Raw genomic sequence first — 20,423 nt, forward strand, 5'->3', positions numbered from 1 at the left:
TCTTTCTTCTGTTCAAAAACATGACAGTGAAAAAAAATGGAGACAATTTAATGTCAGAGTTGTTTCGCACTGTTTTATCTCAGTTAGTGGTACAAATACAGGTAATTGTTTTTTGGCACTGAAAATAAATTCCTCAAGTTGAACATACTGATAAAATATAATGTTTGACATTCTGGAGATTTGGAAGTAAAAATGTTTAGTGAGATCTGCTGTAGATCGGTCTGTGTAATGCTGTCTCTGTACAATCTTATTGTGTCTCACTGTGTAAATAGGTCTTTATTTTATTAGCAATGCACATTTTGATTAAAAACGATTAGGCTACTGAGTCTTGTGTTTGTTTGTTTTTTGCACTGTGAATCTTTACTTTAGCACATTTGCAGCAATGGGCCAGCATTTATATTTTGTGCTTACTGAGAGCTCAAAATACTCCTTACTAAATGCTACTTTGACTATGCATCGCTTTGAACATTTTTATCTAGATGAGACTCACCAGTTAGCCTAACATGTCTTTGAAATTTGGTAGCATCCAGAGAAAACCCATGCATCTGCAACCCCCAAGGAGAACATGCAAACTGTTCTAACCTTAATCCTTCTTGCTATGAGGCAATAGTGCTCACCACTGCACCTCTTCCACAAATCCTCAAATGTTGAGTAACTATGTCCACACTCAAGCATGAAATTTTTGTAGTGCTTCCAGCTCAGATTTTGACTTTTGCAACACCTACTATTAATATGTCTCTTTCCCATCCCTACTGTGTCTCACAGGAACAGTTAACTATGTGACTTGAGCAGGTTTGCCACCTTATTGGTGGTGAAAGACTGCGTAACAGTGAAGCTGGGCCTCTGTCATTCAGCCAAAATAGCTCTCACCCAGGACTCTGGAGTGTTGTATCTCATGTTACGATATGGGCACTGATCTTTTGGGTTCTCTGGGTTGTAGGATGTATGGATTGAGCTTGTTCCACCTCAAAAGATGCACCACTGGATTTGGTTCTGGGGAGTCTGGAGATACGATCAATAATTTAGGCTCTTTCTCAGTTTTTTTCAACCCATTCAGGGACAGGCATTGAAGAGCATACAACCTGGACATGTCACCATCCACCAGTCCAACACTGGACTAACAAAGTGAGACAGCATTTTTATGCCTTAAGCCAAATTAGAGCCACTGAGTAACTTGAAACCACAGTGCTGTGCCTGAACCCAGACATGAACTGCAAAAACATACAAGCTCCTTCTGGTGCCTGACATTTGATACATCAGCTGAAACAAGTATGAATAAGTATCAACATATGTGGGAAATATCCAAAAAGTATCAAAGCATAAAAAATTACAAATAACTGGCCACAGTCAAATAAATAATGAATTTCTTGATATCTTCTGTATTAATGAATCGTTAATATTTCTTTCTTATTTATTTATTTATTACTGGTGTTAATTATAATGCAGTTGTTGATTGCCAATAGCCTTAAATGTAACTACTGATAATCACCACAAAGGTGATTATTGTTGTAAAATGTATGCAACTGTATGTAAACCAGCGTGTCCACAGGTAGACCTTTGAATGAAGAAAACAAGGAACGCAAGGAGAAAGAAAAAAAATACGCGGCCGACGCTGATTGGCCCAAGCTTGCCCCTCGCGTGTCCCGGAAGTGAAAGTTGAGGGCTGGTGTGTGTGTCTGAAGGAATCTGTCGGTAACATTTTTTGTAGCGGGTGATTGGAGGTTTAGAAAATGGACACGTTAAATAAACTGAAGCAGTTTGACGCTTATCCTAAAACTCTGGAGGATTTCCGAGTGAAGACGTGGGGAGGGGCGACTGGTGAGAGGCTTTAATTTGTCACAGAGCAGCAGCCATTCATACATACAGCCTGTTAGCTGCAGCGGCTAACAACACAGCTATTTGCTTCATTTCTCCTATCAGTGCTCAAATACAGTACACATGAATAAAGTTACAGTATTAGCATGCCTGTGGCAACTCAAGGGAAGCCGGAAATCAAGCAGAATAGATGCCGGTAATATTTACATTTCCGATAACAGAGTAGCGATGCAGCTAGCTCAAGAACAGTTGAGCATAAAGTGTGGGTGCAAATGTAGAGAAACCGGTTTAAAATCACACATTTTGAGGAGTTTGTGTCACAGGCTTTTTGTGAAGGACTTGTTGGGGATTTTTCATGATTTTACAAGACTGTTGACTAGTTTGTAATCATTCTCCTGTGGTTTTTATAGAGTAAAACTATTAATTCGAGAGAGGGAATTCAAGAGGTAAAAACAGACGTGAAAAGGCTTGAACTAAATTAATTATACTATGATGACAATAACATAAGAGATGGGACAAGCATCATTAGAAAGGTTATATACAACATATCTATTATAACGCCGTATGCAGACATTTGCTTAGAGACAGTCTTGTTATCATGATGTGTGAACTACAACAGTATTGTGTAGTTTGGTAGGAACTAAAATTGTGTAGAGGATGATTTATAAATAATGTGAGGTATAGTAGACTTTTTAGTCTTTTTGATCTTCCAACAGGGCTATTGTTATTTATAATCTAGGGATTTTTTTAAACTGGTGACTGTTAAATGACTGTCAAAACACATTGTTTTGTGAATATGGAAGAAGAAGAGGGATGTATTTGTATCATCTAAACCAGGGGTGTCAAACATAAGAATCACAGTAGACAGAGGTTCGGCTCACATTTGGACCTTTGTGTTTTCCACTTTCATCGTTTTTCCTCAATTGCTAATTCATTTGATTTTCAAACAGTTTTTGCTTTTGCTATTCAGATTTAGGGACTGAAAACTACTTGCTTAGATTTAGGGAAAGTTAGAACATGATCCTTGAAAAAAAGAGCATTTGGGAGCATCAGTTCTGACTCACTGTTGACCCAGCGTGTCATTTAGTGATGCCAAAGGACAAGACCAAATTTCAATATCGCCTTGACACTGCTGCTTCACAGCAGTGCTAATCACTGTGCCACCATGCTGCACAATTGAGTACATTATGTATATTAAATGTATTCTGTAAATATTAAATGTAATGGTGTCAAAAAATATCTAGACCTAGATGTAGTTATTCAGCAGAAGATCTTTGACTCAGTACTATCCAGTATTCCAGCTGAGCTGACTGTGGTGTAGGCTAGTTTATGAACTTATTAGTGCCATATTATGTATGTATATATGCAGTCTGTATATGCCAGAATTAGGTGATATATGAATATTGGATTACTTTTGGAAAGAAGGTACAAGTAACAATAATGCTGCTTCTTTTCCATGTTATTGTTGTACACGTATTCCTTTCATGTAATCACTTTGTTATAGTTCAGAGTTTTCTCATTATACAGAAATGTGATATTGTGTGGTGTTAAAATGCATACTTCCTCTGTCTCTGCAGTGACTATAATCAGTGGTGTCATCATGCTAATCCTGTTTGTCTCTGAGTTGCAATACTATCTGACTAAAGAGGTGAGTTTATCCACTTTATTTTGATGTCCTCTTTAGATGGTGTCATCCTCCACCCTGTGAAATTAAACCCAACACCTGGCACACAAAGTAAAAAATAACAGGTTTTAGTTCCAAATCTGCTTTTTTACACTTGTTTCTGAGCTTCTACATGTGCAGGCCAGTGGTCTAATCAAACATGTCAGAAAATTCATTAGTAGAAATTTCACAATTATTTTTGAATGTGCAAATTCTAGATAATATTCTAGAACTAGAGCTAAATCTTTTCAGTAAAATGTAAGAAAATATTTACTGCCTTGTCTCTAAATATGATGATTATTTTTGTTCTTGTTCTCATATATGATACCAAACGAATACTTTTGGTTACAGCAGACAACTTAAGTCTCATACTGGGGCTTAGTGCAGTGTCTCAGTTTATTTCTCCTTGATAAAGTAAATTTCCAATTAAATTTCCATTATGAATGAATCCATATTTATTATCTGCAAAGAACCATAATCATAAATCTGGTTTCCTCTGATACCAGTTAACTGACACTGATGACGTGGTTTCCAAGATCCTGATTGTGTTAATTTTTTCTCCCGATGATTAAAGGTACAGACTGTGGTGATAAAGATGGCCTGAAATACCTGTTAGACTGCTCTGATGAGTCTGCACATGTAAACAGTGAAATAGACTAAAAGTCTACACACACAAGTGTGAAGGACAAACAAAAACAATTTTTTTCCAGGGTTTTCTCAGAATCTCTACTGTGTTTAGTGCAGAAATGAAGACTAACTTTCTGTTTCTTTGGTGTTTAAAAAAACAAAAAGCATCAGAGATAAATTGTTCCCTGACTGATTAAATACGTTTGTTTTTACTGGTGTTTCTGTTTTACGTGGATGACTAAGTTAACAATCACCTGTGCCCGGCAGGTCCATCCTGAGCTGTACGTCGACACGTCACGGGGAGACAAACTCAAAATCAACATCGATATTATTTTCCCTCACATGCCGTGTGCCTGTAAGTTCTCTTTTCTCAAGAAGCTCCAGACTGATGAAGTTAGCATGCTAATCATAACATATGTTAATGATAAAGACCTACATTTGCTTTTTCTCTTGGCAGATCTTAGTATAGATGCAATGGACGTGGCTGGTGAGCAGCAGCTGGACGTTGAACACAATCTGTTCAAACAGCGGTTGGACAAAGAGCTCAAACCTGTCACCCAGGAGGCAGAAAAGCACGGTAAAAGCTGATGTTACGCTCACCATTAAGGTGCTGATACTGCTCAGCAGATTGGACAGTGTGTGGAGGTGTGCATATTTGGTTTGGCAGCGCAGTGGATTAACAAATAATGTGATGATTTTTTTGTTAGATTGTTTTTGTTCAGTTTTTTCCTTTGTTTGTTTGCTTGTTTTCTTGTTGCAGAGCCTCTGCATTGTAAAATTCTCTGGGCATAGTTTTAAAACAGACGATGAGTCAGCAAACTCGTTCCATTTTCCTGCTTATTTTTTTTGCTTCTCAAACATAAAAACATTCCAGTGATCAACATGCATCACTGATACACACGTAAGATCTGTGACTTATTAATGTTTCCAGAGTCAGAAATATTGAGGAATTTTATAGTTTTGTCACTCCCTAAGAAAATTAAGAAACGTATGCTCACAAATCCAGAAGTCAAGTCGCTTCTCGGCATTCTAGTATAGAAAGCACCACTGACTGTGGGGACTTTTGGGAAATTCCTGTTAATGGAGCATCATTGGTCGACTGTTTCACTCTCACTAAGGTGGATATCTGTTATTGGCAGAACACTAAAAATGAAAGATTCCAATTGGGGAAGCACCACTTGGGAAAAATGTTTGCATGGAGTGTTTTTAATTCCCAGATAAAGGAATGCATGGTGAAACTTGTTGGGAGTGTTTCTTTCTTTTATTGTGCCAGGAGAATGAAAGCATTCTGAAAATGATTTACAAAGAGAGTGTCTTACAGTTCTTTGATGTATAAGCTCATATGTATTTCTTCTATAGAAGACCTCAGTCAACAATACTGTGAATGCAGGAGGCACCGCTACTTAAAAGCTGTTTGTGGCTCTTATAATATGGGAGCAGTTGAACCTTTTGTTTTGCTTAGATGCTGCTCAGGTCTGTTCTGATATCAGATTTCAACTTGAGGATGATCAAGGATGATCAATTGGAAATATTTGTCAGTTTCATCTGTAACTTTGCTTATGTGGTCTCATTATTAACCTCAAAATACAAATATATGAAGATGACAAGAATCTGTACAAAAAGAGCATTTCTTATATTTTTTATAATATTGTCATATTTGCATTACTGACAGGATATTGGGTCTCTTTACTGACAAATATATATAAAAAAACACACAACTATGTAATTTAGAAAGGGTTTATCTTCCTCAGAGTTATGTGCTGAAGTAGGGATGTTGTTTGGCTGCTAATCATCATGATTATTTTGTGTTTTATTGTTCAGAGCTCGGTAAGGCTGATGATGGCGAAGTGTTTGATCCCAGCACGCTGGACCCAGACAGATGCGAGAGCTGCTACGGAGCTGAAACTGAAGATCTCAAGTAAGACACAAACACAGGCTGCTCTTTCTGTCTCTGTTTACTGTATGACCCTGTGTTAACTCGCCTTGGTTCTTCTTGGTGTGTGTGTCCAGATGCTGCAACACCTGTGATGATGTGCGCGAAGCGTATCGGCGGCGAGGCTGGGCGTTCAAGAGTGCAGACACCATCGAGCAATGTAAAAGAGAGGGTTTCACTCAGAAGATGCAGGAGCAGAAGAATGAAGGCTGTCAGGTTTACGGCTTCCTGGAAGTCAACAAGGTATGAAGTCTTACACGTCATCCTTAATAACATGGCAGGGCTGTCAAAGATCAGCAGGCTTGTTATCTCTCGGGAGGACATCCAGTGTTCAGAACGAGAATACTACTGAGATGAGTAGTCATCAGTAGTATGTCATACCTGGGATGACACAACTCAGAAAGTCTCAGAATGATACACAACTGTGTAACTTTATGTTGACGTAGCTGGTTCTTGTATTGCAAGATCCAGAATTTCCAGCCTATGAAGAAACTGTTTTGAAAGTTATTAATAGACTTACATAAGTAAATGTCACTCTTATTTGTCTGTGTGTCTTTTAATTCGCCGTTTCCTTGAGCACCAGTTTCAGTCATAAGCTGGCCTTATTTGCCTAATGCAGCAATGTTGTGCCCTGTTATTGGGACCACTGTGTGGAAGATGATCTGAGATGATCTTTGAGCAAAGTTAAAATATAACAAGATAATATTGAAAAAAAAATAATAATTTTGTAGCGTTTTTGCAAGAAAGAGTTTAACAGGAGTTTAAAACTCACCTCTTTTCATTGGCTTTTAGAAAGGTTTAATTTATTTGTTTATTTATTTTTTATTTGATCAGCGAGGTGTTTTACGAAATTGTGTTCTATTGTATTTTTATCTGTATTTACTGTACAGCACTTTGGTCAGCCTTGGTTGTTTTTAAATGTGCTCTATAAATAAACTTGACTTGACTTGACTTGACTAGGAATAATATGTTATAAATGTAACTGCGGTTTAAACAAAAACTCCTTTGCAATGCTATCACTTGACATTTTTATCAAAGTGAATTTAATAAATGGATATATCTATGTATACATATGTCTCATGTTTTGTGGTGGGGTTTTTATGCTTTAGGTGGCAGGAAATTTCCACTTCGCTCCAGGAAAAAGTTTCCAGCAGTCTCATGTCCACGGTAAGCTGCCACTCCATTCAGCTCACAGACACACCTAACCAAAGGTTTTTAACACCCTTAGTTTATTTTTATTTTACTAATTGGCAGAGCTTTGTATGTAATTATAGTCAGAAGCCCAAAATACCTTTAAAAAGCCAGAATCTATAGAACTGTTGGGATCTAAGATAAGCATAAAGCTTCTAAATAAGAAGCTTTTTGATGAATTGATGTTTCTATAGGCAAAGACACCCAACATATTTTATCACAGACAATTCAGCAGTGATCTGAGACGAACACTGTAGTCTGGAGTGTTTCACCTGGATTTCATCACTGCGCTGTTGAACGACACCTAAATTAAACAGAAAGAATCACTGTGACTATATTTTTCCAAATAAATTTGGAGTGACTAGCAGACAAGTTTACGACGCTATCATAAGGGTGTTTATAAACCTTTGATGGGTATGTTTGTTCATCAGTCTCTCTGTCTGTATTTATTCATTTATCCAGCCATCCATCAATCAAATGTCCACATTGAGCCACACATCTAAATCTGTTCATTAAAAACAGAAAATCATGCACAATAAGCTTGCTTATTATTTTACATTTTGAAAAATGTAAAATAATAACAATAAATATAAATCATTTTGGCTTTAGTATTTATTACTTGTGAAATAAATATGACAGCAATTTGTCACTATTCAGACTGCTTTGTTGAGAATACTGATTTTAGCTCAGTGATGAAGATTTTGACATACAGTAGCTGGGATTGCTACAGTGCAGTCAGCTGATCGTGTCTACCAATACAGGATCTGAGACACGGACTCACCGGTCAGCGGATACAAAATGTAAATTTAGGCTGGTTTTTTTATTTTGAAAAAGGCAATGGTCAGTGTGTTATATTATCTAAAATCCATTAAGTTCTGAAATCTTCAGTCTTTTATTTTGAAAAGGTTTTATGATTTCACAGGCAGAAAACAATACATTCGGTTATTCGTGCTTTGCAATTAATGGAAAGAGGTACGAGTGACACTGCATGTCATTCGTGTTGTTTTTCATGCATTGCCTGGGAGTTTGACTGAACCCACATCAGGTTTTACAAAGCTGACTGCAGTGTTTCTTGATGGGGGTCATATTCTGTACTCAGAGGTTTCTCTTTAGAAGATAGCTGAACTTTGAGTTTGTAGATAAACCAAAGTTTTTTTCTGGAGCTAACAAAGCTGTTCTGAACTGTTCGTAGCAAGTTTATTTCAGCCAAAGTGCAATTTTCTCATCATTTTACCTCTCACATAGTGTTTGTCTACATTTTTATTCCTTTTATTCATTTCTTCCTTGTGTTTCTGTTGTGTTTGCCATCATTGTGTATGCATTTTGCTCATTATTGTGACTGGAAGTTGTTGTTGTTTTTTTGTCTGCCTGCTAAATGTTTCCCTCATATGTACAGTCACCCCATGAGGTCTAAGACACTTGTTGCTATTTATGCTTTGACTGGTTCATTTAGTAAAATTGCTTATGTGTACTATCAGGATGTGGAAGTTGGACATCTTCAGCTAAGACACAATAACAGTGGGTTAGGGCATTTCTTATTCTCATTGATGACTTAGACCTCATGGAGTACCAGAGCAGGAAATTAACAGTAGCCAGCTACCACATGCTAAAAACATTTATTTTTATTTGGCAAATCTGCCACAACACTACTTCTGATCTGACTCTAAAACTGTCTGAATACCAAATTTAAAAGTATAAAGAATGTGTTTTAGTAAAAACCTGGCTGGCTGGTAAAACAGTGAAGGAAGCTGACGTTTTACTGCACTTTCCACTGTTGATTTTAGTTTCCTATCTGGAACATAAAACACTGACCTTTGTTCTTAAGTTGCTAATGTGAGATCATGACTGAATCTCAACGGTGTAATATTAAATGCTTATCAGAAGAAACAAGAGACAAGAATCACTTGAGGACTGTAAGCGAGGCTGTGGCTGAAATAAACCAGCTTCATCCTTACTCTGGTCCCAAATCATCTCCAGCCTGGACTGAGCTTAAACCCTCTGTACTGTGTGTGTCTGGGACTGCACAATTACTCCGACAGGATACAAACTGTTTTCTAAATCACAAGGGGCTCAAACCTTTTAGAGCTGACAAATATAATCCTCCTCAATTGGATATTTTTTTGTGCTGTAAATCTCAAGCTTATAAATCAAAATGTATAATGGAGTTAAGCTTTTAATACTCCTAAACAGCCAAACCACAAACAGAAAGAGCTTGTTTTCATTCCCTGAGTTAAGTTATTAGTTTCTTAATGCTATAAATCTAAAAATATTAAGCATAAAAACTCAGTTTGTCAAAGTTGTGCAGCCCCTACTGACATGCCCAACCACATTAATGTAACATGGTTTGCTGTCTACCTGCATTACTATTGTGACTCTTTTCTCTTTTTTCTGTAGTGCACGCTGTGGAAAGTAAGTCCATCCTTTTTTGCAGATTTTATTTTTTTTATTCTTTTGAAGAACAGCTTTAATGCAGTTTATTAGCCTGGTTATTGTTACAATAAATAGTTGCACATAATGAAGAACACTGCTCAAAAAAATGTGGGGAAAACACATTAGCTAAAGACACCCTGAAAAACAAAAGTGAAAAAGGCTCAACCATTTTTCCAAAATCAAACCCAGGACCCAACACATCAGCATGAGGTCTGACAATGGGTCCAAGGAGTTCATCCTCATACCCAAGGGCAGTCAGGGTGTTTTTGCCTAACCTGTAGAGCTCTGTGTGGCTTTTCTGGGCCCTTTCCATATTTGCCACGTGTGCTTAGCATGTACTTGCTCTCATCTGTGAAAAGCACAGGCCACCTGTGATGGGTCTGCCAAGTATGGTATTTTATGGCAAATGCCAGTCAGGCTCCACGGTGCCAGGTAGCCTGTTTTTGATTGCCTGGCTAGAGACATTCAGACCAGTGCCATGCTGGAGGTCATTTTTTTAGCTCTGGCTGTCATCATCCTGCTTCATCACAAATTAGCCGACACCGGTTCTGCTGATGGGTTAAGGAACTTCTATAGTCCTGTCCAGGTCCCCCAGAGTAACTGCTTGTCTCCAGGAATCTCCTCCATGCTCTTGAGGCTGTGTTGGGAGACGGCCTTCTGGCAGTGGCATGTATTAATGAGCCATCCTGAAGGAGTTGGGAGTACCTGTGCAACCTCTGTAGGGTCCAGGTGTCTCCTCATGCTGCCAGCAGTGATGCTGACTCTAGCTAAATGCAACACTAATATAACAAAAAACTATCAGAAATGAAAAAGATGGGAAAAATGCTAGTGTCCTCCACCTGTAAGACCATTCTTGTCTTGGATGTTGTCTCATTGTTGCCCCTCTAGTGCGTCTGTTGTTAATTTCATTCAAACCAAAGCAGCTAAAACTGGAGTTTTACTAACTTGATGATGTTCTCTGATTAAAGAAGTGTTCCTTTAATTTTTTGAGCAGTGTACTTACTGTGAATATATATATATATATATATACCTATGCTATAATTAAGCAACGTGATGAAAAAGCAGGAGCTAAAAAACACAAGTGTTGGATTTCAAGGGGAGTGTTGCTGATGGGTGTTGGGGAGTCCGGCTGCATTTGTGTAAAGCCTTTTGTTACTTCTAAGGGGACCTATTATGCCTTTTCTGATTGGCTGTCATACACGTGTGTGTGTGACAGTATATACTGTCATACACACACGTGTGTGTGTGTGTGTGTGTGTATGACAGTATATACTGCTCCACTGGTGGACGCTCTTATTAAACATGGCTGAACTTTAAAATAATGAGATCAGCACACAAGTAATGGTGTGAGACAAAAGATCCGCCTTCTAAACACTCAGTTTCACTTTTTTCCCCCCTACTGGCTTTGTGTTTAGAAATGGGGGATGTCCCTAATGTAGTCCTTTTACTTTAGTTGTGAGCACAACAGGCTTACAGGGAGCGGGAAGGGAGAACTTCACAGAGAAGGCGAACTGAGGAGTTGCACTCAGTATAAGATGAATTATTTTTGACTGTAAATAATGCAAAACTACTGCAGTAGAGTCCAAGAAAAAAACACATGGAGCAGGAATAAAGCAGAATCGGCTCCCTTTAAGTCAGCATCATCTTTAAAGTTTGAAAATGGAAAGATTGTGTAGGTTCAACATAACTCGACATCTGTAGACTGCTCCTCTTCTTTGCTTGATGATCGAAGCTCCAAGTTACATTGTGTATAATAATGGCAAGCATCTGTGGACCTAACATTTCTGGTCTCTGTGCTGTTTTAGTCCCCTGACTGTGTATGAGAAGTAAAATTTCAAATTGATCAAATACATAATGGCACCTATTATACTGGACCAGGCTTACAGCTTGTATAAGAAAAAAAAAAAGAAGGTATTTTAAATATGCTTTTCTGAATTAGAAGAGGTATTACTTTCTTTTTTGTCATAAGATTTACTAAACCAGTACCTTTATTACTGCACATACAAGTACTAATTGCAATAAAGGGGTAATACATTACTGCTAAGCATGTGGTGAACTCAAACCTTTGGCGTTTGCTTTAGAGTTTGCCCTGATCAGCTTCTGCACTGTGCAGCTGTCACTTGTTTGTGTGATTGTAGTTCTTCCAAAAAGGTGACGAGTTTGTCTGTGGAGCCATTGTAGAACTTGCTGCTTGTCAGTCCCTCTAAATCCAACCTCCTTACCATAAAAGTGCCCTAAATTTATCCCATTTTAGATACTCCAGTATTTGACAGATATCTACCAACTCTGGAATGAACTTTTGTGCCAGGGAGCCACAGATTCATCCACAAATTGAGTCAAACAGCTGAACAAAGGGGCACTACTCAATCACACAAGCTGATTTGAACACATTTTATTTCATTTACTACACATGGCCTGTATTTGCATTTTTTTTTTTTTTACTTTTTAGTAAGTGATTTAAAGTGGTTTTGTTTCTTTTGCAGTACACGACCTGCAGAGTTTTGGCTTGGACAATGTAAGTAACATATTTTCTTGATCATTTCTCATAATACATACTGCAAGTATGTTACAGTCCAAGCTATCTGGCTGTTTCAGCAGTGAAATTTTATGCTTATTTCTAGTTACTCAGAGAAATTTCTGAGATCCGCTAACTTGTAATCTCTCTTTCTACAGATAAACATGACCCATCTGATAAAACACCTGTCGTTTGGTAAAGATTACCCCGGTCTTGTTAACCCCCTGGATGGGACTGATGTCACAGCACCACAGGGTGAGTGATACAAGTTCTTGTTTTTAATATCAATAGTGCTGCAGGAGCAGCCTGGCACTTGCTCTCAAACGATTCAGGGTTTACTTCTCAGATTAATGTTTCCAAGTTGGACTAACCTGTCAAACAACAGTTCAGTGACAAATTGATCAACTCCTCCAAACTCTTAACTGTGGTTAGAGATGTGCCATTTGTGAACTTCCAGGTTTCCGCTCATGTTTAAAATAGAAGGTTGGCTGGTAACCGAAAGAAACCAGCATTGATAAGAAAAAGTATTTCCCTGTTGTGTCACTGAACTAAATATAATTACTTGTGTTACAAATTGTTTGTTTGTTTTAAAGGCATCAAAAAGTAAATCACATGCCCCCTGAAAACCATTTCACGAATTTGAACTTTTATTGACAAAACTAGACTGTTGGCTGAGAACATGGCAGCACTGAATGGACAGAAAGCTGTGACTGGAAATAGTTGAAGAGTCTCATTGTTGAATATTTGTATATAGGTCTTTCCTCTTGTCTTCAGCAGCGAATACCCATACCAATGGCCATAAAAGTGCCGAACGTCCCTCCACTCTGCATCATGGTCTTTCCTACTCCTCCCATGAGCTCCCGGCCACGCATGCCGATCCTGGAAAGAGAAATAACAGTCTTACTTTTTATTCATGTGACCTAGAGTGAGACACTCCATATTTAGCCCCAAGATTGATACATGTTAAAGCTTTCATTTCTTCATCTAGTTGAAGCAAGCAACATTTACACCAAATTTAAAAATTCCATAAAACACATTTTTAATAAGATTCTTTTCAATTATTGTAGCAAAACATCTTGATGCACAAAATGCACTGTCTGTATTTACCACTTAGAGCAGCACAATACTGTTACATCTTATATAAATAGTTTGTTCCCACACCAAATTCAAACCTACCTGAGACAGGAGAAAGTACCAAACATGGCACCAGCAGCCATTCCTACTGCAAAACCCATCATGAAGCCCATTTTGACCCGATCAAAGCAACTTGGCTGGGTCTGGCCATATGGACCTACAGCCACCGGCATCTACAGAGGATTGCAACAAAAAAACAGGTTAAAGACCAGCTAGATAAATTATCATCTTATGTATTTGTTCTTATTCAAAAATTGTAAAACAGACCCTCTGGAATCCTTAATTCACTCTGTGAAAAGCGGCTTGTGGTAGGTCTACAAATGATGACTTGTGAGATTATAATATTTTCTAATTTCATCAATATTAGCTATTTTATCTGCAGAAACAGTGGCAACAGAAACACTCCAGATTACAAAGCCATATAAGTAAATGCACTACAATTACTAAAACTTATAGCATATAATTTTTGTTGACCATTTGATTAGATTAACCAATGCAAGTTCTAGATTGCAACTTATGATTCACCATTTCTGAAACTCAGGGCTGATTCTAGTATTCAAATGTTTTGTCTGATAAAGCTATTCATTCCCCCTTTTTGCCAGGAGAAAAAGCACTTCAGTACCCAAATACATGAACTGTTCAAGATGTTTTTTCCTCATGTTAGCCATAAAAATGTAAACATCGTGAAATAAATCTCAGCCAGCGCTGTCAGTAAACGTAATCTTCTTGGCAATATCAGCCAACAATATTATCCCCATATGAGAAAATTACATGTTGGGTTGTACTCTTCTGAAGAATATTATTCTTTAAGTGGCACAACCAGGGCTTTGAACTTTACTTGTGAATTCAGGTGTCAGAGGCTTCAATGCCTCTGATTTATGTCAAAATAGAAAGAAAACTAGTGCTAGAAGAGCAAGATAACAAAAATAGTACAGTGTATAATAACAGATTGTATTTATGCACAAGAATGATAACAAAAATAACTAAAAATTGTGTTAAAGAAGAGTAAAGATTGAGATTGTATAAGAGTAGTGCAAACTGCATTAATATAAATCTAAGAATAGCTGCAAGGATGTAGGTGAGCAGCTGTCAGGGGTAAATGTTCAGGTTGAAGCTTGTAAACAATCTCAGATCACTGCAGGGTCGTCATTACAGCTCACAAAGTGCGGCAAGAACCTTGTTGAGTTTTTTGGAATGAAAGTATTCAAGTATAACAATTATGTACATTGTGTTTTGGGTTTCTTTGCCTTAAGGTCACAGAGTTAACCCAGTGATCCCAGTTGTACACGCGTTCCACTACTCTGCAGTTACCATCAGCAATTAGTCGTCACCCTTTCCAGCTGTGCGCATTTCTGTATGTTTACTGACTTTTTGGATACACTTGTGCATCGTTGCCAGTAAATATTATAAAAACATACCCGAGATTAATCTGTAATTTAAGTCACTCAAGTTAAAACCATTACAGCTTAAAGACATTTTAATCTGTTGCCTTGACTCGCATTAATACAAATCAGGTCGTAGACTTACTCTGTTCCCTAGCTGGGATGCTAGGCTAATGTTAGCTTGTCCATAGCTTGTCCATGCGTGTTAACGTTTGCCGTTTAAGGGCGCTTATGTAAGCAAAGATAACAAAGGAAAGTGTGGTCTCCTTTTTGCGAAACCTGTCAAATTCACCTTTTTCTCTCCGTGTGGTTTGTTATGTTAGCTTAGCATGCTAACGTCACCTGTGGCCTTGACAGATAGACGAGGCCTGGTCCCACCGACTGTGTGATTTCTAAAAAGAATGACTCCGAAGTCACGCTTACCTTTAATTGTGTGTTTAAAACGGAGGGGGGTTTTAGATTTGAAACTTCAGGTTTCTCGTGAGTTTGAGCGCAGCTGCTTTTAAATGCCTTTCAAGCAGACCTCCATAACCGGATAGAGGAAGAAGGAAAAGATAGAGGAAGGTTATAAAGAGCTACAGTAACGTGGAGGGGGGAGCAAACAGCGCCATCCTGTGGTTGTTTTATTACAACATTTAATACAATTTTCCCATTTATTTCCATTAAGCAGCTAATTGTGTGAATGCATTCACACTATTGTGTTCTTTAACACATCACTGTTACTCCTTTGTTTTAAGGTCAGTTTTTTAAAACCTGTGATGTAGATTTAATCCAAATTTAAATAATATGTTTTGAGTACAGAACCCCCTCCTGTAATTTTCAAGATTCTGACAAAAAGCTTTACTAATCAAAAACATTTTGGTTCTTTGGGATATAATAATGGATTTGCGGTTCCTGGTCTTCCCTGTCCTTAGTGCCTGTGATCCAGAAATCAATCTTAGCAGCCAGCAGAAAGTGTCTCATTTCCTGAGGTATAGATGAGAAGTGGCACAAAGCTGAAATATAAAAATATTGTCAGGAGAAGGACTCTTCAAACAACTAGTTCTATGCATTCATTTGAAGTTATTTGACATGCTGTGATCCAGCTTTGTAAGCTTCACTGTGTGTGTGTGACTCTGTTTTTAGGGTTTGTCAGATTGTACTGTGTTGTAAACTGAATTAAAAATAGTCCTAAATATAAAACATGTCATGAACACTTGTTTTAATATCTGAGACAATAGAATAGAGCTGTGGTTGGGTTTGAAGTCTAGACTTTTTTATTATGTTTTTTAATGTGACTGCTTTCATATTTTAATGGTAAAAACGTTCCTCCTCACAGCATCGATGATGTACCAGTATTTTGTGAAAATTGTTCCTACCATCTACGTGAAAACTGACGGCGAGGTTAGTCGAACTGTCTCTTTATGTTTACTCTTCAAATGCACCAAAAGCATAATATGTGATTTTAAGAAGTTATTTAATTAAAAAACAACAACAAACACATAAATTACAGCCTGGATTACTCAGGTTTTTGTTGTGTTTCGGTTTTCACTTTTTTCACCAGGTGGTAAAAACAAACCAGTTCTCAGTGACCAGGCACGAGAAAGTGGCCAACGGGCTAATAGGAGACCAGGGGCTGCCAGGCGTCTTTGTTTTATATGAGCTGTCACCCATGATGGTTAAATTCACAGAGAAACACAGGCAAGTTGTAACAGTAACTTTCATTATTGCTGACCGTTTTTCAAACACGATAAGTTTTTACATTGTGACTCTGCCACAATGTAAAAAGGTCATCTATAAGACTCAAGCTACCTTCATAGGCCGCATCCTTCGAAGGACCCGGCCTTCACAGTCTACGTGGGCCGGGTCCTTCAAAGACCGGGAAGGCTGTAAGTGCGAGGCTGTGAAATGGGGACGGTCTAGCCTTCAGATAGGCTGGCGAGAATACCAGGATATCATTATGTATTTTTTGCCAAATCTAAATACCAAATAATTTCTCTCTCGCTGTTCAGGTCCTTTACACACTTCCTAACAGGAGTTTGTGCCATTATTGGAGGAGTATTTACAGGTCAGTGGTGCTATTTACATATGCTTTGTGTTATTACCTGTGCAATAAAATATGTATATATTATTAAAAATGTAATCAAACTGTGTCTCTGTGTTTATCCTGCCTCCTGACCTGTGCAGTGGCCGGTCTGATCGACTCGCTCATCTACCATTCAGCTCGTGCCATCCAGAAGAAGATAGAGCTGGGGAAGACATCCTAACAGCGCTCCCCAGTGGCCTCCACGGTGCAACACAGACCAAGACAATGACAGAGCCAGAAGGACAGAGAGAAGAAGGGCAGAAAGGTGGAGGGAGAAGTTTGAAAGCGGGAGCACAGCTCTCCATCTCTCTGTCTTCTCTTAGGTCGAGGGAGAGAAATGCAGAGAGAGACAGAAGTTTTAAATCGTCCAGGTTTTAAATTTCTCTGCCTCTCTTTTTGTTCTTGAAAAAGTCTGGAGAGGAACTTGCGCGTTTTTGAATTTTCCTCTCCACACAGGACAGAGACAGAATCAGAGATTGATTTTTCTGTGATTGATTACAAGCACAGCAGCAGATGCACACCCAGCCTCCGGGGGGAAAAAGGACCTGCGCACCGGTCCACTGTCAGATCACTACACCGAATGATTGTTAGAGAATCGTGGTTGACCCCAGTGTCTAGAGGAATAAGAAAGACAGGCCATCTATCACTTATTCACTTCATGTAACCTGGACTCACTGATGACATTTTATAAAATTGAAGCTCCAGTAGGCCTTAAAAGTCACAATCATGTAAAATACAGTTCGTGGTCTTGGTCTTCAAACTTTTTGAGATTACAAACTCATTATTTTGGTTATGTTTGTCTTATTTTATCTTTCTTACTCTCAGCAAGTTCCACAAAAAGAGCTAAACCAACCATGCTCCATTGCTGCCAACTGGCTGTTTTGAATAACAGTTGTAAATCAAATGAATGAAGCTAACTAACCAGCTATTTTAAGAAGTAACTGGGCAGTTGGGTTTTTTTTTTTTTAGTATTTTGTATTTAGATAGTCACACATTTGTTGCTTTTGGTCTTTTCAAAAGGGATTTATTAACAAGAAAAATATTCAATTTAGTCTGACTTGCAAATTCTCATCACATGTTCCCTTTATGTCTGTTTCTGTACAAGTGAGAAGATGAATTTAGTGTTTAAATATTGCTAAAATGTAATTAACCCCTCTGTCCCTCCAAAAAAAAGAGTCACGCTAACACCTAGTTGATTCCTGAGATGCACTTTCCCAGTATATTAGTTTCAGTGTTGTTCCTGTGTTGAATGTCTAAAAGTTCAAATACAGCGCATAAACAAAATGTCCGGTGAAAAGATGAAAAATGTCATTTTCACCAATTTATTCTGGCGATGTGGCCTGCAGGTCTTTATCAGAGCTCGTATAAATACCCTGGCCATGTTATAAACCAAGCAAGACCTGAGTGGAGTAAAACACAGGCGTGCTAAATAGATGACAGAAATGTTTCAGTGTTGTATAAATGAAAGCTGTGTAGCCCAGCCCTCAATCTGTGTAGCTGGGAAAAAACGAAATGATAAAATCAGAGCACTACAAATATTCCCACATAATTTAAAGACACTATGTAAAGACGTCTGATTTTTCAATCTGCTTTTTTGAGTTGACTTAAAATAGCCTCATGTCGGTGTCGTCCATCATTATTCCACCATCAGAGACAGCTGTCTCAGATACTCACCCCTCTTTCGGCACAGCATTAGAACTATTGGAATTGCTGAACAATAAATAAATTCAAAGACGTGATTAAAATTTTTACTTTCTTGCTAACAGTTATAACATTTAATGCCTCAAAACTATTACTGGAAGTTGAAGGAGTCATTAATTTAAAAATTCTACATATGGCGGCTAAAAAACAGATGTCAGGACTGATTCTCTGCCCACCTGATAACCGAGGAGGGAAAACTAATGGGGATTGAATAAAACTCCCTCGGATTTACTGCTGGAATATTTGTTTAATTGCACCGTTTCCATCTGTCTGACTTTCATCAGGTTTACACACATAGGGACACTATCTGAGTCTGAGGATTACTGGTCTGAGGTTAGTGTAAGAACTCGACGCTATGACATCTCACCGGGTTGGAAAGAAAATACAAAGATGAATCACAATAGCTGACTGGTGGTCTGTGGTTCTAATGACACATCTTCCAGACTGCACTCTACATATCCTCCTCTCCTCAGCATTCCCTTGACCGTTTTAGTCATTCAGCTTTCTTTTCCCCCTAAACCTGAACAGTGAGATTTGGTCACATGACATTTTATAGTGACTGTCAACAGAAAATTGTTGTAATTCGTTTACGGTTCTAGAGGAAGTTGCCTCCCTAGAGGCCAAAATGACCCCTGACTCTTCCCATAATGTGACTTGGAAATGAAATCTTTCCCATGATTTTACCATCATTTTTTGTTTTCGGGATATGTGCAGATGCACAGATCACTGCCTCAGGAGAGGGGCTGAATCCAACAGTTCAACACTTTGAACACAAAAAACGATATTCTTGAATTAGAATACCGAGGGAAGCGGTTGATTTGTTGAGGTTTGTCTATTTCTCTCATGCAACGGGGTAACTAAAAATAAATCTGCTCACTTAGACTGCGGTTAAATTATTGTTTGTTTGTGAAATGCGGATGTTAAAAATCTGGTGCAGCCAGTAGCTTTAGATGACGATATTCCTCCTCATCCCCGTGACCCGAGTGTTATTCTCACCCAAAAGCTTCAGTCATTAAATGAGAGGGGTCAGCAGGCAGCTTCAAACCACAAGAAGAGAGCGTGTAAATGTTGGGTTGAGTCTGACTGTGTTCCTGACTCACATGTTGAGTCACCATGTGGTGTCCAGATGTTTCTGCCAGTTTGAACTTCGCCCCTGTTGTTTATTCTGAAGATCATCAGACTGAACCGAAATCTGGGTTTGAAATCGTTGGTTTGGAAACGATCTTTTCAGGCTCGGCTTACATCAATGATGAACAATTTCAAGAACATGCTGTGAGCTTTTTTGAGCCTTGAGTTGAACTGAGGTTTTAGTTCATTTCATAATTTTGGGGGAAGACCAACTTTCAGTCCAGTGTTGGGTATCTTTAGCTTTAGATTCTGCAGCTTGGAACTGGGAATCAGAAGCTCTCCCTCCTGCTGTGTTCAAGGAAAGCTGGAAACCCTCAAAGTCTCACTGGACCTCTAAACTCAAAGTTCAGTTTTCTGTCAATGCAGTGTTGGCCAAAAAAAGTCAGTTGCAAAGTCATTACCAGATTTCCTCCCAGTATTGATGTTTGTTTATGCAAATAACTTCTTCACAGTTCTTACTTGATCAAATCTCATCAAACTGTCCAAGTTTAAACTTGTTCTCAAATATGGTTCAAGTTATACCCACCTTCTGTTTTAACTGTTCCACATATTGAGTCATGATGGTCTTAGGAGGACGGCAAAACATGGTGTGAATCTGTGACTGAAGCTCATGTCAGTGTGGTGGGTCCTGCTTGTTATGACTGTATACTCTAAGGATCTCTCTGTGTGTAAAAGCTTCTGAAATCTGGTTGATTTTGAAAGATCCCGGTTGTTCTCAGTTGTTGATGGTTGTTTTGTTGCACCTTTTAACATCATAATCAGGGGCAGGGGTCGTGTGTGTGTGTTTGTGTGTGTATGTGAGAGAGAGGGAGAGTGACAGAGAGAAATGTATTTATATT

General features: G+C 38.4%; 2 protein-coding genes across 3 annotated transcripts; one reads left to right on the top strand and one right to left on the bottom strand.

Moving 5' to 3' along the window:
• Positions 1-1,623: 1,623 nt before the first annotated feature.
• On the top strand, positions 1,624-20,052 carry ergic3 (ERGIC and golgi 3). 2 transcript variants are annotated; one of them, XM_026167338.1, is made up of 14 exons: positions 1,624-1,818; positions 3,393-3,463; positions 4,373-4,460; positions 4,563-4,682; positions 5,927-6,023; positions 6,116-6,281; positions 7,148-7,205; positions 9,624-9,638; positions 12,143-12,174; positions 12,333-12,429; positions 16,009-16,073; positions 16,234-16,370; positions 16,682-16,737; positions 16,857-20,052. In XM_026167338.1, the coding sequence occupies exons 1-14, from the start codon at positions 1,731-1,733 to the stop codon at positions 16,934-16,936; spliced, it is 1,170 nt and encodes a 389-aa protein (XP_026023123.1). In that variant the 5' UTR covers positions 1,624-1,730; the 3' UTR covers positions 16,937-20,052. The 2 variants fall into 2 exon arrangements, with proteins under 2 accessions (XP_026023123.1, XP_026023124.1); XM_026167339.1 differs by lacking the exon at positions 9,624-9,638 and having other exon boundaries at positions 1,625-1,818.
• On the bottom strand, positions 12,799-15,254 carry romo1 (reactive oxygen species modulator 1). Its single transcript, XM_026167358.1, has 3 exons — positions 15,114-15,254; positions 13,351-13,481; positions 12,799-13,053 (listed from the first exon to the last, which is right to left on the bottom strand). The coding sequence occupies exons 2-3, from the start codon at positions 13,479-13,481 to the stop codon at positions 12,945-12,947; spliced, it is 240 nt and encodes a 79-aa protein (XP_026023143.1). The 5' UTR covers positions 15,114-15,254; the 3' UTR covers positions 12,799-12,944.
• Positions 20,053-20,423: the final 371 nt, after the last annotated feature.

Source organism: Astatotilapia calliptera, chromosome 5 (assembly GCF_900246225.1).
Source record: "Astatotilapia calliptera chromosome 5, fAstCal1.2, whole genome shotgun sequence".
NCBI lineage: Eukaryota > Metazoa > Chordata > Actinopteri > Cichliformes > Cichlidae > Astatotilapia > Astatotilapia calliptera.

Excerpts from the sequence above, each read along its gene's own strand:
- ergic3 (XM_026167338.1), top strand. The coding sequence starts at position 1,731 with ATGGACACGTTAAATAAACTGAAGCAGTTTGACGCTTATCCTAAAACT. Across the intron at positions 6,024-6,115 it reads GCTGAAACTGAAGATCTCAA|ATGCTGCAACACCTGTGATG; the intron begins GTAAGACACAAA and ends GTGTGTGTCCAG. Across the intron at positions 16,738-16,856 it reads TATTGGAGGAGTATTTACAG|TGGCCGGTCTGATCGACTCG; the intron begins GTCAGTGGTGCT and ends TGACCTGTGCAG.
- romo1 (XM_026167358.1), bottom strand. The coding sequence starts at position 13,481 with ATGCCGGTGGCTGTAGGTCCATATGGCCAGACCCAGCCAAGTTGCTTT. Across the intron at positions 13,054-13,350 it reads GGTACTTTCTCCTGTCTCAG|GATCGGCATGCGTGGCCGGG; the intron begins GTAGGTTTGAAT and ends TTCTCTTTCCAG.